This window comes from Thrips palmi, unplaced genomic scaffold, assembly GCF_012932325.1.
Source record: "Thrips palmi isolate BJ-2018 unplaced genomic scaffold, TpBJ-2018v1 HiC_scaffold_15, whole genome shotgun sequence".
NCBI classification, from domain to species: Eukaryota; Metazoa; Arthropoda; class Insecta; order Thysanoptera; family Thripidae; genus Thrips; species Thrips palmi.
The window spans coordinates 7764771-7781365 of NW_023144624.1; the positions used below are offsets into that span (position 1 = coordinate 7764771).

Below are 16595 nucleotides of genomic sequence, written 5' to 3' on the forward strand. Positions count from 1 at the left end.
TTGCCATTTGATTTGAACATTTGAAAAACACTCGGATTTGTGATAGTGGGCGGGGTCACGGCCCGGCATTTCTGCCTTTCTGCCCCTCGGCTCGGCTCGGCTCCCTACTGCGGCCTGCGGGCTGGCTTGATACGGTGTGCCGTGCGGCCGGCAAGTTTGCTGCGTGGCTGCGTCCCTCCCGGTCGCGGGACGCGAAGCACGCGGAGCAAGGGGACCGAAGGGGACAGGGACGGACGGCGCGCTGCACCCGCCAGAAGGGCGTTATCAAGGGCGTCCCGGCCCGGCGGCCCCCGTCGCCCCGTCGCCCCGTCGCTTGCAGAGCCTTTCCGAACCTCGTGTTACTTTCTTTACGACTTGGAATTTAAATTGCATACGCAGCGGGGGCTGGGCGGCGGTAGGCCACCGCCAGCCTTCCCTGCTCGCTGCGCCCGCCGCCCTCCCCAGCCTCCGAGCCCCACCGCGTAGCAAGACGTGGAGCTCGCTGGGAAGGGCGCCCTTTCGCAGCCCCGCGGCGTCGTGGCTGCACCGCGTCGACCGCGTACGGCGGACGGTGAGGGCGGCGCCAGCCCGACGCAGCGCATTGCAGCGCGTGCACTCGGGCTGCTCTAGCTCACCGTCAGCAGCCTCCCTGATCGGCTCAGCATGCTCCGGACGCAAACGGCCCGGCCGGCCCGGCGATAAGGACGTCGTCGGGGAGGGGAGGGGTCATCGCCAACGTCAGGGGGCGGTCGCCACTGCGCGGAGGGAGCGCGAGGGAGCGGGACGGCGGAGTGTCAATAACTTGTCCGTGCCCTCCCACCTCCACCCCGAGCCAGACCCGGGCCCGGCGAGCTCATCGGCAGGCCGGCAGGCATTCCCTCCGCTCTACACCAGACCCGCGGCGGCCGCCACAACATCGCGACACGGAGGCGGGAGCACACACTCGCACACTCGCCGCCACGCTACGAGTCCAAGAAGAAGACCGCCCGCACCGCCGCAGCGCCAGCGAGTTCAGCAAGCGGTTCAACAAGTAAGTGCTCACGGTGGCGATCCGGGCGCGGCTGGGCCCGCCCGTCGAGCGCCGCTGTAGCGCGTGTTGCCTGGCTGCGTCTCGCAGGCGCTCCGCGCTCGCTAGGCCAGGAGGCAGGTAGGACGCGCCGCCGCAGCCTCGCCGGTCGCTAGGACACCAAGGGCCGCTGGCCGCCTGGTGGCCCGTGCAGTGGTTACGTGTCCAGGCGCACGTGAAACCGTTCCGGCAGACACCTGCCGCGTGGGGCCGTGCGGCACGGGCCGCGCTGAGATGGGAAACGCCACAGGGAGCGTGGCGGCTAGCGGCGGGCCGGGCAGCCGGCCAACCCAGACGATACTACGATACGCTGGGTGCCATCTGCCCTGCAGTCAATCGCAGCAAACGATTTAGAAGAAAACAGAAACGACGGAATGGAACCGTCCACAGCCGATCAGCGAGTGTCGTCTCAGAAACCGGGTGATTATTCGACTTGGAAACGCAAAAATGAGGCTGTCTTGCGAACGTGGCGAGCAGAAAGATGCGAGGTAGTCTCGCGGAGGGAGAGAGGGAAAGGTAAAACCCGGCATTGTTTATTTGCTGACTCCTTCTGGGCTGTCCATGTCCAGCCGGCGGTCTCCGCTATCCCGAGCATAGATTTCTATCTGCTTTTCGCTGCTATCATTGCCGCCTTGGTCGCGGGCCCCGCCCTGCCCCGCCCCCGCGCCCCGTCCGCGCCGCCGGCCGGCAGCTGCCGCCTCCAACAAGTTGTTCCGTTCCGTGTTATGAAAACAAGAAGATAATCACCCACAGTGCGCGCCCCGTCGCTTGGGACCTTCAGCGCCATTTCCTATTTTCATTTCAACCGTGACCTTTCGGAGCAGGCGTCCTCTCTAGGGCAGTAGTGGTCGCTGCTTCGAGTCGACCGACGGGATCCCGCTCCCACACCAAAAGTGCCAACTCGTCGACGGAGGATGAGATACAAACAGCCCGAACAGGATCCTTATTGCCACCTGGGGGAATGCCCGATGGGAATGATTCGCACCCCCGTATCAGACTCAACAGAGTCTCGATCCAGAAAAAACCTGTTGTGTGAAAACCTCGGCGCGCCAATGAACCGAGGCGTGTGGGAGTGGGGGCCGGTGGGGCCGGTGGGAGGAGGCAGGGGAGGGGTAGTATGTCGCCGGTTGAGACGCTGGGACGTTGAGACACCGCAGGCCGGCGTTGATAACGGGCCGATGTGAAAACATCGATTTGAAAGGAAGGGTGCCCGCCTGGCTGCCTGCCTGGCCGCACGCCCGCATGTTTGCCACTTTGCCAGCGCGACCGCTGCGGCGCTGCGGCTTTCGGCACTCGTAAACAGCGCCATGTCATGTCGCCATGGCGGCATGCCGTCATCGGGCCGCTCTTCCAGCTTCGGCCCAACTGTCCAATTAAAAAGGGGCGTCCTGGCGGCCTAGGCCCTGGCCCTGATGCGTGCGTCGGCGGCGGTAGAGCGTAGAGCGACCTCCAGCCTTAGAGGAAGGACAGCGACCGACTCCAGGGGAGGTTCACGGAAAATGTGCCCGGTGACGGTGTGGCGCGCGGGCCTACTTACTGCCCGAAGAGGCGGCCCCCCGCGGCCCTCGCGGGGCAGGGACAGGGGTATCGCTGAGGGAATGGTAGGCGCCGAGGTCGACCCCGCGGGCCGCGCAGGGGCACTACGGCCGCTATCAAGCGGACGGATAAAATTAGGACAACGTGACGCGGAAAGCAGAGGCAAGCAGTGGCGTGCTTCCCACAGGCCGCAGGGATGGGGACTAATGTTATCTCCTGTCCTGTCCGCAGAGCGCAGAGCGCCGCGCTGGCCATTCGCCGGCACTCGCCACTTCGCCCCGTCTAGGCCCTAGACCCCGAGGCCCTAGACCCCGAGGCCGCAACCAAGCCCCAACATGCTGCGACTGCTCACGAGCAAGGTGAGTCTCTCTCCCGGACTCGGCGCCCGGCGCCCGGAACAGGCTTGGGGCTCCTCGCGTGCTCACCGTCCCCCTGCCCACAGGCGCGCCACGCCGCGGCGGCGCCCCAGGTGCCGCAGATGGTGGCGCCGGCGCCGCGACGCTGGGCCAGCGACTCCACCATCGGCGCCGGCGCCAGCAGCGTGGAGCCGCCCACCCTGCCGCCGCCCCCGCCAGCCACGCTGCCCACGGACGCCGAGGTGGTGATCATCGGCGGCGGCTCTGCCGGCTGCCACACCCTGTACCAGCTCGCCAAGCGCGGCGTCAAGGCCGTGCTGCTGGAGCGGTCGCGCCTCACGTCCGGCACCACCTGGCACACCGCGGGACTCATCTGGCGGCTGCGGCCCTCCGACGTGGAGGTGCAGCTGCTTAACACCACCCGCGACCTGCTCATGTCCCTGGAGGCCGAGACCGGCATCAACCCCGGCTGGATCAACAACGGCGGCCTGTACATCGCGCACACTGAGGTGAGTGGTCCTGGCCTCGATGGTTCGGCCCCTCCGGACGGCAGCGGCACTCCCCTCACTGCTTTGTGTGACTGTACAGGAGCGCATGATGGAGTACAAGCGTCTGGCGTCGGTGGCGCACAGCTTCGGCATCGAGGCCTCGGTGCTGGACCCCAGCGGGGTGAAGGAGGTGTTCCCGCTGATCGACGAGAAGCAGGTCCTGGGCGGCCTGCACACCCCTGGCGACGGCGTCGTCGACCCCGCGGGCGTGTGCTCCGCGCTCGTCAAGGCCGCCACCGCCAACGGCGCCCAGGTCATCGAGAACTGCACCGTGACGCAGATCCTCATGAAGGAGCAGGACCTGGGCCCCAAGAAGGTGACGGGGCTCGTCACCAACATGGGCACCATCCGCACCGACTGCGTCGTCAACTGTGCCGGTGAGACGCGAACCCCCTGACCGTGAGTCTGACGGCTGCTTTGCGCGCTCGTGCAAGAAAATGATTCCAACTCTGACGCTTTCAGGAGTGTGGTCTCGCGAGGTGGCCAAGATGGCCGGCGTGTCGCTGCCCATCGTGCCCATGAAGCACGCCTACGTGGTGTCCGAGGCCATGGGCGTCCGCGGCATGCCCAACGTCCGCGACCACGACTGGTCGCTCTACTTCCGCGTGCAGGGCGACTCGCTGTGCGTGGGCGGCTACGAGAGCAACCCCGACATGCTGGACAACGTGTCCCCCGAGTTCTCGTTCGGCCTGTACGAGCTCGACTGGAACATCTTCGGCTCGCACGTAACGGTAAGTCCCTGGGAAAGGTTAGCCAGAAAAGGCCGCGAAAGGTGATTCGACAAATGACTCAAATTCCATTGCTTCGTTTGGCGGTCGCAGGGCGCGGTGAACCTCTGCCCGGCCTTCGAGACGGCGGGCATCAAGTCCACGGTGTGCGGGCCCGAGTCCTTCACCCCCGACCACAAGCCGCTGATCGGCGAGGACCCGCTGAAGCGCGGCCTGTTCCACGGCTGCGGCTTCAACTCGGCGGGCATGATGCTGGGCGGCGGCTGCGGCGAGCAGCTCGCCCTCTGGGTGCTCAACGGCCGGCCGGACCTGCACATGCAGGCCTACGACATCCGGCGCTTCGCCGACGTGCAGCGCACGGACCGCGACTGGATCAAGGAGCGCGCGCACGAGGCGTACTGCAAGAACTACAGCATCGTGTTCCCGCACGACGAGCCACTGGCGGGCCGCAACCTCATCCGCAACCCCTTCAACGAGGAGCTGCTGGCGGCCGGCGCCGTGTTCGAGGAGCGCCAGGGCTGGGAGCGGCCCGGCTGGTTCTGCGGCACCCCCGCGCCCCTGCCCAAGTACGACTGGTACGGCGCCTACGGCTCCACCCGCCACAAGGTCACTCGCTACGAGAAGCTGCTCAAGGCCGACTACACCTTCGACTTCCCCCGGCACCACGAGACGGTGAGCTTACCCGCCGCAAGGACCTGCCTGCTTACCTTACCGCCCTACCTTTACTTACCTTGACGAATGTCCTGTTGCAGATCAAGGAGGAGGCGCTGGCCTGCCGAGAGACGGCCGCGCTGTTCGAGATGTCGTACTTCGGCAAGCTCTACCTGACGGGCCCCGACGCGCAGGCTGCCGCCGACTGGGTGTTCTCGGCCAACACGAACCGGTCCCTGGGCAGCACGGTGTACACCTGCATCCTCAACAAGCTGGGCAAGGTGGAGGGAGACCTGACCGTCAGTGTGGTGGAGACTGGCCAGGGCAGCCCCTCGGACCCCATCTTCCGGGTGAGTGGTGGCGCGAGGGTGCGCGGGTTCGAGTCCCGGCGGCGCTGACGTTGGCGGTGCTGATTTACCTGTTCGCTGGTTGCAGGGCCGCGGCTTCTACGTGGTCTCGGGCGGCGCCACCTCGCAGCACACGCACGCGCACGTGCTGCAGGCGCTGCACGAGCGCGGCTTCCGCGTGGACGTGACGGACGTGACGAACCGCATCGGCGTGCTGTCCGTGCAGGGCCCCAACAGCCGCGAGCTGCTGCAGGGCCTCGTGGACGTGGACCTGGACGACGGCTCCTTCCCCATGTCCACCACGCAGATGGTCAAGATCGCCGGGCACCGCGTGCGCGCCGTCCGACTCTCGTTCGTCGGCGAGCTCGGCTGGGAGCTGCACATCCCCGTCGAGTCCTGCGAGGCCGTGTACAAGGCGGTGCGCGCCGCGGGCCAGCGCTACGACCTCCGCATGGCCGGCTACCGCGCCATGTACTCCCTGTCCGCGGAAAAGGTTGGGACTTCCCCGCCCCGCCCGTCCATCCCCGCGTTTGCTTCGTCTTCTGACCGGGTGCTTTTCTCCGCAGGGCTACCACCTGTGGCACTCCGACCTGCGAGCGGACGACAGCCCCCTGGAGGCCAACCTGGGCTTCACCTGCAGGAGCAAAGGGGACTACCAGGGCAAGCAGGCCGTGGAGGCCGCCAGGAACAGCGGGCTGCGCAAGAAGCTGGCCTTCTTCACGCTCGACGAGTACGTACAACCCGCAGGCGATCCGTTCCTGGTTAGAGAACCTATCTCAAAATCATCACGGCAGCTTCCTTCATGTCCATGCTCTTTCTCTTGCAGCAAAGTGCGCCTTAACGGTCTGGAGGCCATTGTCAGGGACGGCCAGGTCGTCGGTTACCTGCGGCGAGGAGACTACGGCTTCTCACTGGACTGCCCCATCGGTACCGGGTGAGTACCACTCATTGGAACGGTCGCTGGCGGCGGAAGACGATGGAAGTTCCTTGAATTGGCCGACTGATCTGTGCAGGTATGTGAGTCACCCCGACGGCCAGAACGTGACGGACGAGTTCCTCTCGGAAGGCAAGTACCAGCTCGAGGTGATGGGCCAGCGACACGACGCCAAGCTGCACCTGCGCAGCCCCTTCGACCCCGAGAACGACCGCATGAGGGGCCTCTACAGGCAGTAGGCTTCTTCTCCCCGTTTGTGATTCACTTTTTAGCGACTTTCTCTCAAGACTGGCCAAGACGGTGTCGCCCATCTAAAGGAACGGAATGCGGGAATAATCGCTTACGTATTATTAGATGTGTAGTTTTCATCCCTCTGTTGTCTCTTTGTATATAGACCGAAAGCATTTAATTTGTCATCGGTATGTACAGTATTTTCTTAATGAAATCAACAATCAATCAATCTGGCTGTGCTCAGGAAAATACTTTTACAGCCTTTTTTGCGGGCTTGCGTAGGGTATGAAAATGTTAAGACTGTGATTTGAAACCTGAGTAATGTTTATGTGTGTTTAAGTTAAATCGTTACTTTGCTCCGTTCTTATTTTTCTAACTACCCTCGTGTCGTATAAGGAAAAAATAGACAAGTGTATACTTTGTTTTAAAATAAATATTTAAAAAAATAATTTAATTTCATGGTTTTGAGTCAAAGATATGTTCACAGCAACAGGTAAATACATTCTTACAATCAACTAAAGTCACATTAAAATAAGTTAGATAAAAATTAAAACAAAAAAAGTTCTAGTAAGATAACACAACCACGCTTATCTCATAACTGCTTGTTGTTGAGCTCACTCCTCCGTCGAGCGAATTCTGACCGGCTCAGGGCAGAACACTCCAACACCTAAATACGAAACAACGTTCGTTACAAGAACCCGCACAGTTAAATTTTACAACATTTTTGAAGGGCGAAGATGTGTACTTACACGCTCCAGGGCACCATATTTTAGGACACCCTTCTCCCAGGCAATCACCATTGGACTAGAAAAACAAAACAATAAAAAACAATATCCTTGACTTGTGCCAAAAACTATGGTGAAAATAAATTCAGAGGGGAATAGTTCTTACATTAATCAATTTTGTGAACAAGTCCTTGCTGAAGAGCAGGCAGTCCAAAGACCCTAAATTATGGTTTCGCTCCTTTGCTGTCATGGCATCCACTCTGGTTTTTACAGTCTTCTTTAAATCTAGCCAACACTGTAAACAAAATAGAGGATTTTTGGTTTTATTTTTATGGATTGCCGGGTAGAGTAGAGGCCTGCCTAACATATCCTCAATATTTCACGGAGAACCTAGCACGGTTTGTGCATGGGTTGCCGACTTCCACGGTGCAAAGCCGTGCAAAGCTGACCACGAGTAAGATCCCAATTGAACGTTACTAGAATACTCACTGTCTTCCACTCGAACACCGTCATCCGGAGTCCAGTATTCAGATTTGTCAGGTCATTGAAGCAGACATTGTTCAATCGCCGAGCAAGCTTCACCCAATATTCTTCCCACTCCTCATTGCGTTCTGCATCCAAAGAGAAGTTTAGGCACAGGTCTGTATTGTCAAGCATGGCGCTGACAAGACAGCGCGATTGCGCTGGGTTCAGCCATTTGCTCCATTTATTCGCTGCAAAAGGAAATCTCCACTAAATATCGTAATATATAACAAAAATTTAATTCGACTCTGACCAACAATTTTTAAATCTTACCTGGAATTTCATTTTGAACAGGGTCTGCAAATAGAGACAGAGTTTAATCGAATACAAAATAACTCTTTCAGTTCTGGATTATTTTTTTTTCAGACTGTAGGACAATTTTACTCACGTCTTTCGATGTGCTCCTGTAACACGTCGCAGAAGGCGAACACTTTGTGTCCCCTGGTGTGCCGTTTCCTGTTCCTCTGTGCCGCCTTGGTTACCTCGGCCTCCCTCGCAGCCTGGTCCCGCTCGGCCTGCGCCAGGTCCTCCTCGGGCAGCAGCACGTCCAGCGGCTGATCACCCAGCGGCTGGTCGGGCTGGTCGGGGGCCGCACTCTCCATGGACGCGGTCCGGGTGACCCTCAGAGCCCTACTAGCCCCTTTGGCCAGATCTGCTGGTGGCGGGGACTCGGGCCGTTTCTTCGCCGGACTGAGGATAGGGCGCACCTCTGCCAGGCGGGGTGTGCTGCCCCAGCGCCGAGGTGCAGAATCGGCTGCAGTTTTGGGAGATCGGAGCTTGCTTATGACGACTTCTGAAATAGGAGTGAGTTGAACAACGGCCCGCGAGGTGGACTCGGCCTCGTCACCGTGGCTTTTGGAATTCCCTTGGTCTGCACTCTTCGTTATGTCCACGCTGCAAACGGCCTCCGTTGGCTCCGTCTCCTCCGCTTGCACTTTTGTTTTAGCTTCTGATACACTCTTGCGAAAATAGGACTCCAGAGTTTTTTGCACCATCCTCGGGCCTGAGTCTTCTTTCTCTGGCTTCTGTGGAGATTTGCTGCGACGCTTCGGCTCGTGGACCGATTTGGTTTCCTTTTTTGCACTTCTCAAGCCAGGTTTTATTATAGCCTTCGGTTTCAAGTCGCCCTTCGTAGGGCTAGACCTCGTAGCGTTCTGCTTTACAACAACCTCGGATTCTGATGGGGGCGTTACTGCCTCAATACTTGCACTGGAGCGCTCAGTCTTTTTGGCACTGGTTGGAGTCGAGTCCTGCCCTTGTTCCATTGAACCCGCCAACCCAGACTTTCTGGGCGAAGCAGGTTTTCTACATCGGCCTTCAACACGCGTAAACTTTAAGACGGCACTTCCCTCGTCGTCTTGTGTTGACGTCCTTCTCTTCTTCACTATCGCACAAATGTAAGAATCTGGTGTTTCCGTACTCACTAACTTGTTAGACCTAGGAACAATATGGGAGTCCAATGTTTGTGCTTCTCTGCCCCTCTTGACGCCACTTGAACAGGATGCTGTGGTGGAATTTACTTTGGATGGTGATAGTGCAGTTAGGTGTGCATTACCTACTTGAGATTCTTCCTTTTTGTATACCTTGTCCGGGATGCCTCTCTGTCTTTCTTCTGAACGCGACCTCGACTTCCTTTTGTCTTTGTTTTTCTTCTTTTTCCTCTTCTTACGATACTTCCGATCAAGTATTTTTATCAATGCATTACCTTCATTTTTTCGCGTATTTGGACTCAATTTCTTGAATAATCTATCCTCTTCCATTCCTTGACAGCTAAAATATTTCAAGTGGTCTCTTTTCTTATATGAACTAGAAGTCTTTGTAGGCGATTCAGCCAGTAGCTTTCCGAGAATCGAGGTCTTGTTGCATTTTGATGCTTGGAGAGGTTTTACCGGCGACGAAAATCTTTTCGCAGGTGAGCCGTTTTGAATGCTTTCTAGAGGCTTTCCAGGTGAATTCATGTCAACCCGAACATCAGACCGATACGAGGGGGGCTCGCTTAGTCGGTGATGCTCCTTGCGGTGGCTTTGTTTTTCAGATCGCGAAGATCTGAGTGTCGAAGAGCCATGAGGAGACCAGGCATGCAATGCTTTTTGATGGTTCTTTGTGCAATGAGATCCATAGAAATGGTCTTGATTGATGACACCGCAACTTCGTGAATTTCTATGAAGAGGCTCCTTAATGTGTTGATTATTAAATCCAGATGAGTAAGTGGTATCGCGAGGAAACCGAGGGTCATGATTCTGACTGTATTCAGCAAACTGCTCATTTCGAGCAAAATCTGATGAATAGGAACTCAAGGCGCTCTGTCTGGTGTAATTTCTGAACCGAGACTCTCCATCTAACGAAATCAAATCACTTTCACAAGACTCTTCGCCACTTAATCTTCTACTAAATCTCCGAAACTTCGTTGGGCTAGGTGATTCAAATTTAAACGGCCTTATCCCATCACTCAGGTCTGAATTGCTTGGATTCCACATGTTATGAGGTGGGTAGGGCCTCTCGAACGAACCAGGCTTTAAAGCCGGAGAGTCTTCAGTTTGCCTTTCGGCATGTCTAGGCGCACACCCACGGGGAGAAAATGACATTGTCTAATGGCCTACTTCAACCTTTCTTACGCCACCTGTAGAAAGAAAGGAAGAAAAGTATGGTCAGGAACTGCACGGAAGAGCGAAGAACAAGAACCCTATATTGTTAACGAAATTAAGAAAAATACACGGGACGGGCCAAAAAGGGCAAAAGGTGCTGAAGGCAGCTAGTCTCGCCAACCTCCCATCCCCCCCAAAAAAACACATTAAGGGCACACAATTTATGGACGGCCCCCTAAAGTATTTTACTCGCGACCACATTTGTTGCGGCCCCCTTCTGGCGTTTCCCGCGCTTTGAGTCTCCCCTCCCCTTCCTCAACCTTCCTCAAGCTCCCCGCTCCCCAAGCCAGTCGTCGCGTCGCCGCCCCGCCCCGCCTCCCCTCCCCTTGAGGCCGGCTCGGTAGCCCCGCTCACAGCCCACTAATCCAGTCGCTTCTCTTCTCCAGCCGCCCTTCCGCTGGAGTGAAATAACCTTTTCAAAAACACAAACTGACTGCCCCATTGTTCATCAAGCGAGACAAATAACACGGAAAAGTAAAGGCTGGCATCAATTTTCTTTGAACCAACTCGTAGGAATCAAAGGTATAAATCACAGCGGTACCAGAAATTATTTTAGAAGGGTAGAAAATTAATTGATGTTTATTGTCAACTCTTTCTCGTGATACTTCTTAGCACCTGCACAGACTTAGCACACCGACTAAGCAGTTTTTAGTAGTTTGTATGTACTTATTTGTCATTTTGCACAACAACTGCCGTTTTTAAGCCTTACCGGTACCCCGGAACACAAAAAAAAAGCCCTCGCGACTGGCTAAGTAAGCTCTATCAAGACGACACGGTAGACACGAATTTTGACGAATGTAGGCAAAGTGAACTTACGGTGACATTCGGGTCAAGCAGCCGACGAATGTGAAAACGCACCCAGCAGATAACACAGATGTCACGAGCTGCGCCAATGAATGACACTCGCACCGTCACACCGTCACGCCGAGCGTAAGGCCGAGACAACACACGAAGACGGCTCTTCAGGAGGCGCCAAGCGGCCAAGATCCAACACCAAACACACACATACGTGATGCCCGGCCCGCCGGCTCCGCATGAAAACCGAAAAAGGTGGGCAGGGCAACGGACGCGCAACCAGGTCTGCCTCGGGGGGCTTGCCTTAGTCAACTGATCATGAAATGAAAACTTAGCAGCTTGGAGGAGGGAGGAGGGGCGAGGCGGGGCTGGCGGCAGGCAGGCAGGAGCGGCAGGCGAGGAGAGGAGGGGGCAGATGCAACCAAAGCGAGTCGGCGGGTTCTATTGTCTGTCTCTGTTCCTCTCGCGTTGTACAATGGGTGCGACGGAGAGCGATGAACTCTCGTGTTTCGCCCGGCCCCGGCCGCTGCCTTTCGGAGGGGAAATGGAAGGGGGTGGGGGAAGCAGGCTGAGGGCGGGCGAGGGAGGAAGGGCGGTTGGTTGGTGAGTTTCATACCGTGTCCAACGCAGTCCCTAACGCATCTACCCTCCCGTATAAATTACCTACCCGTGTTCGATCTGCTCCGCTGATCAACACGTTTCGAAACCAGAAGGTACCCTTGGTCCGCCTTATGGTGTCTTCAAATCGAACCCGCGTCACTGTCGGAGATGTTCGGGCTGTTCGGGTCGCTCCGGCGGGCATTCGGCTCTCCGAAAGCTGCCAGGATTCGCGACGAAAGCAGTGCCCGCCCCGCCGATCGGACATCGGACAGTGAGTTGCCACCCCTATGACTAACTGCATTCCAGTGAAAACAAATACCGCTCTGTGTAGTCTGCTAGCTGTCACTTGCCTGTCAAAGCTGAGTTCGAAAATGATTGACTTTGACGTAGGAGTGATCCTTCCAGCGGCTGGTTCGGGTGAACGATTGGGAGGATCGACGCCAAAGCAATACTGCAAAATACTTGTAAGTTGAAGTTTCATGTATTAAATGCCTTTTCCAATAACCATTATGACAGTCACAGCTGTACAAAAAGGAAATTTTTCTGTCATTCTTGGACATTACTTATTGAATCATTGGTATTTTCTGCCAGCCTATGCTATTAGAATAAAAATGTTTTCTTTGATTTCAATTTTTTTTACCCAGGACAAACCACTTTTTCTTTATGCTCTTGAAGCATTTGAGAAAATTTCTTATATACGCCGCATAGCATTGGTGGTTGATGATCCAGGACATGTGGAGGCACTTCTACAAGAGTCGAACTGTCATAAAGTTTTGGTCGTGCAAGGTGAAAGCACACGCCATCGTTCCATTCGAGCAGGCCTTCAGGCACTAACAAAACAAGGTTTGTCTTTTCTCCTCTTCTTTTCAGATCACTAGCATTTCTTGCTCTCTTTTAAAAAAAAACTTTTGCAAATTTTATAGAGTGCGATCTTCGCATTGTGATAGTCCATGATGCTGTTCGACCAATTGTACCAGAAGATTTGATTGAGCTGCTGGTTAAAGCTGCCGATGAGACTGGAGCAGCAGGGTCTGTTTGCCCCCTCGTTTCAACTGTTTTAAGTGCTGAAAGTGATGGCTCACTCAAAACAGCTCTTGATAGAAAATCTCATCTTGCAAGTGAAACACCCCAAGCTTTCCAGACAAATGTATTGGTTTCATCCTACAATAAGGTAGACACATACTTCTATCATTTCTTCCCTCCTTTCATATTAAAAATTTATAACTAATTTTTATGTTTATACTCTGCTGAACCAGTGCTCAGAAGAGGATTTAGATTGCGGGACTGAATGTTTGCAACTTGCTCTGACCTATGGTGGGATTCATGCACGTCTAGTTGAAGGTTCTCCTAATGACCTATGGAAGGTAACCATCAGCCGTGATTTGTACACTGCATCGCAATGTTTAAGAGGTCAGTAAGATCATAAAATTTTGACTTAAGTTCTTATTAATAACATCACTTTATCTAACTGTTGTTTTTACTTCTAGAGCGCAACAATTCAGTATGCATCATGGGTACTGTTGACTGTGAACCAGCAAGATTGCTGGCTCAGAGTTTGATGTCATGTGTCAAGACAGTGGAACGTGTTGTGATGAGCAACGAGGAAGACGTACAACGTTCATCAGGACTTCGATTCAACAATGTTGTTTTCTTCCATACAAATCAGATTGATATGGAAAGATCATTGTTGAACTTTGCTGCTCTATTTGATCTCGACAATCAGGTACATATCATGGATTAATAATTGGTATTTCTGTGAAAACTATACCAAAAACTCACTTTTAAATTATTTTCAGGGCTTGATTATTCATATCCTGGAGCAAGAGAATGCTGAGGAATTACAAAATATGAATGTATACGATTTACAATCATCTGGACGGAAAATGGCTCGTCAGTATCACAAGCTGAAGAAGGGCGTAGTAGTGATTCATTGCCTTGATAATGAGGCTGACTCTGGCAATTTAGTACGCCTTGTGACGACACTTATACAAACTCATCCATACTCAATGACAGGACAAACTTTATTTTTGTAGATTTGGGATGTGGCAAAAATCAACTGTTCATTGAATTAAAAAGAAAGCCCCTCTTGCTTTGATTTAAATATTCACTCACAATAATGCAATAACTCATTGAGATGTTTTTAAAGAAATCTTCAGCTTAAAGCTCATGAAACAAAAAAAAATGTTTGTGCAAAGTGTGCCAGGTTTCTTTCAATATTTGTGCCACATTAGAATATTTTCCAGCTAGCAATGTGTTCTAAATCACTCAAAACTTATTGTACATTTTTGTTTTGTTTGTTCCCTACCAAGTAGTCAAAGAAGTGCCTTCTGCTAAAGCTGGATACAAAACTGAGAATCTATCTTGTTAGTTTTTTCTTTTCAGTTAATGCCTCAGTTAACCAAGATCAATTAAATATTGATATTTTTTCATTAATTGTAAGTAGTATACATGTGTTGTAGGGTTTGGTGTGATAATTAGTTAGTTTTGAAATATTTGAACCCTCATAAGATAAGTCCAGTGTTAAAGAGGTTCTTTGTGGTCTTCACCTTTCACAAACTTCTTGAAAAAGGAAACAAAGAGGGAGAAATTGCATGAATTCAAATCCTATTTTTCAATTCTAGCTTACCAATGGCTGATATTTTTTGGCAGCAATTGGCTTTGAAAAATTTAATGTGTTTCTTGCCATGTAAGGTTTGATTGTGTTACAACTTGTATGAATTCCCACTTTCTTGTGATATTAGTATAGACAGTGTGATGCATGTAGTTTTAAGTAGTGTTAGAACTGTCGTGCCTCAAATTTATTTATCTCAAATGTGCATTATGCTTTGATTTTTATAAAATGACAATTCACTTCCTGAAACGCGTATGTTTTTATAAATGTGTGTTGTGCATCTTTGGCTCTGAAGATACATGCTTGCTACATCAATTTGTATTCAATAATTGGAATTCTGTGTTATTAGTTTGTAAAATTAGTTTTGAAGTGAACAAGTGACCAAAACCAAAGCAAAATGGCGTGGCTTTAGTAGTAACTAAAATTAGCTGTGTTACGTAGCAATTTAGAAAAAAAAAACATTGCTGTCATAATTAGAAATAGCACTTAGGTCTTGAATAGAACCCATCTATTATGTCATAGTTCTAAAGAGCATGAATAGCATTCACCAAAGTTGTAGATCATTGGAAAAAATTAAATTGTTGTACAAGCAATTATCTTAATTATTTCAAGTTCATAAATTTTTTTATTCCTTTAATTTCTCTACCACAATGATAACAATAAAATTTGATGTATTTACATACAACACAAATCTGGACAGAAACAGACTAACAACGGATGATGAAAACATCCTCTTGGTTGCACCATAAAAAAAAAGTTCATCACTTCAGAATTTCCAGAAGAAAAAAAAAGCCAAACTAGTAACTTAATAATTATGGGACCTCATGGCACTCACTACACACAGAAGATAACAGTTATATGATAAACTTTATGTATTAACGTTATATCATGAATTCATGTGTTGACAGCAAATCTGCACTTAAAATTAAAATTTCCGATGATACTATGAAACACTTTTGAAAATAGAAATGCAACTACGAAGGGATATATAATACACATGTAAAAGCAAAACTCACATTGAAGAATTCTTTCTCTGATCAAATGGAATGTTGGCAGTGTGTGTGCGGTCTTCAAACCTCATCTGGGTTGAACATACCCTGTAGAGAAAATGTAAAAGTGTAGTGGCTGACAGTAATAACGACCAAGTTTTGAACCTAACAAACAGCTCAAGAACATACCTTGGCCCTGCGCAAGATGGAGTCCTTGCTTGCATCATAGGGATGATCCTTGGAAGGAATCTCAAGAACAGCAGGCACGGGCTGAGTGTGGCTGTCAATGCAGTGCCTTACCATCTCAGCAACCTGCAAGAGCAAAAAGTAATAAAATTTGTCGCATAACAAACAGATTGAAATTGATCAGTAATACTTAAACTGGTATGTTAAACTCACATTTTGGTTAATGAGAATGATGTCAATATCATCCCTCTTGACAAAACGTTTGAAGCACTCCTCAATTTCACTTACGCTGGTATCTGTAAGAAAACAAAAGTTGAAATAAAACAAAAACCCAAATACACTATAAATATGAAAATGGATCTGCTCTACACTCACTTCTGTCCACAACCAAGAAATTAGGCTGACGGTTCTTGTTGATTTCACCAACCCCTCCTAAGAGGAACCCAACACACGTATCCTGCAGACAGAAAGTTATATGTAAGTGACATTCAACTAAAACAGTGGCATTAAGAATTGCTGGGCTGCTAAAACCTTAAAAAGAATTTCACAGAAAACACACTAAGGAGGCAGGAAACAACAGCAATATGGGAATTGTTTACAACAAAAAAGACCTTCCCCCAACAGAAAGAAAATGTCTCATGCATAGTGTGCATGAGGCCCCACCAATCACAACCAGTGCAAAGGACAGTACTTAGACGCAGCGATAAGGACATAGCTGTATATTGTTACGAAAAGAATTCCCGGCCTTCACTCCTGCTGAGGAAAACTCAGAATGTTAAGAAGGCCAAGTCGAAGGAACATAACCCCAACTCCAGTGGCAAGGCACAAATCGCGTTTATTTTACGAGTTATCTATACTGACCTCATCACCGATGACGGCTAAAAGCTTTCCTTTGGCTGCTGAATGTAAATGTGCCATTGTAACGACAAATGTGAAAAGAAGTGCTCAGTTAAAGAGAAAAATTAAGTCAGCTTTTGAGCATCAGCTGACAAATACTTGTCAGGTGACTGCCCATGCCAATACCAACCAACCCACAACGTCCCACGTTCTCTCTTACTCTCACTTTGTCAGATAAATCGGATTTGAATGATTTAAAGAATTATGATTTAAATGAAATAAAAAAACTTTGTGTATAAAACAATTGTT

The 16595-nt window shown here is 51.7% G+C and overlaps 4 protein-coding genes and 1 long non-coding RNA gene across 7 annotated transcripts; 3 read left to right on the forward strand and 2 right to left on the reverse strand.

Moving 5' to 3' along the window:
• The first annotated feature begins 740 nt into the window (after positions 1–740).
• On the forward strand, positions 741–3058 carry LOC117641598. Its single transcript, XR_004587492.1, has 3 exons — positions 741–1009; positions 2813–2940; positions 3024–3058. It is a non-coding gene; the product is annotated as an uncharacterized LOC117641598 (long non-coding RNA).
• A 1-nt stretch (position 3059) lies between these two features.
• LOC117641156 (sarcosine dehydrogenase, mitochondrial) lies at positions 3060–6830 on the forward strand. Its single transcript, XM_034378292.1, has 9 exons — positions 3060–3446; positions 3526–3862; positions 3948–4216; positions 4307–4885; positions 4966–5214; positions 5300–5704; positions 5778–5941; positions 6038–6145; positions 6225–6830. Exons 1-9 carry the CDS (start codon positions 3060–3062, stop codon positions 6382–6384), a joined length of 2658 nt encoding a protein of 885 aa, XP_034234183.1. The 3' UTR covers positions 6385–6830.
• On the reverse strand, positions 6792–11838 carry LOC117641601. 2 transcript variants are annotated; one of them, XM_034379065.1, is made up of 7 exons: positions 11731–11838; positions 8012–10243; positions 7897–7920; positions 7591–7814; positions 7268–7396; positions 7126–7180; positions 6792–7043 (listed from the first exon to the last, which is right to left on the reverse strand). In XM_034379065.1, exons 2-7 carry the CDS (start codon positions 10206–10208, stop codon positions 6991–6993), a joined length of 2682 nt encoding a protein of 893 aa, XP_034234956.1. In that variant the 5' UTR covers positions 10209–10243; positions 11731–11838; the 3' UTR covers positions 6792–6990. The 2 variants fall into 2 exon arrangements, with proteins under 2 accessions (XP_034234956.1, XP_034234955.1); XM_034379064.1 differs by lacking the exon at positions 11731–11838 and adding an exon at positions 11085–11503.
• LOC117641602 (D-ribitol-5-phosphate cytidylyltransferase-like) lies at positions 11688–14867 on the forward strand. Of its 2 annotated transcripts, XM_034379067.1 has the most exons (7): positions 11688–11934; positions 12054–12127; positions 12308–12506; positions 12587–12834; positions 12920–13073; positions 13151–13386; positions 13460–14867. In XM_034379067.1, the coding sequence occupies exons 1-7, from the start codon at positions 11832–11834 to the stop codon at positions 13694–13696; spliced, it is 1251 nt and encodes a 416-aa protein (XP_034234958.1). In that variant the 5' UTR covers positions 11688–11831; the 3' UTR covers positions 13697–14867. The 2 variants fall into 2 exon arrangements, with proteins under 2 accessions (XP_034234958.1, XP_034234957.1); XM_034379066.1 differs by having other exon boundaries at positions 11922–12127.
• A 23-nt stretch (positions 14868–14890) lies between these two features.
• LOC117641603 (V-type proton ATPase subunit F) lies at positions 14891–16476 on the reverse strand. Its single transcript, XM_034379069.1, has 5 exons — positions 16311–16476; positions 15825–15906; positions 15663–15745; positions 15453–15575; positions 14891–15371 (listed from the first exon to the last, which is right to left on the reverse strand). The coding sequence occupies exons 1-5, from the start codon at positions 16365–16367 to the stop codon at positions 15345–15347; spliced, it is 372 nt and encodes a 123-aa protein (XP_034234960.1). The 5' UTR covers positions 16368–16476; the 3' UTR covers positions 14891–15344.
• Between the last annotated feature and the right edge of the window lie 119 nt (positions 16477–16595).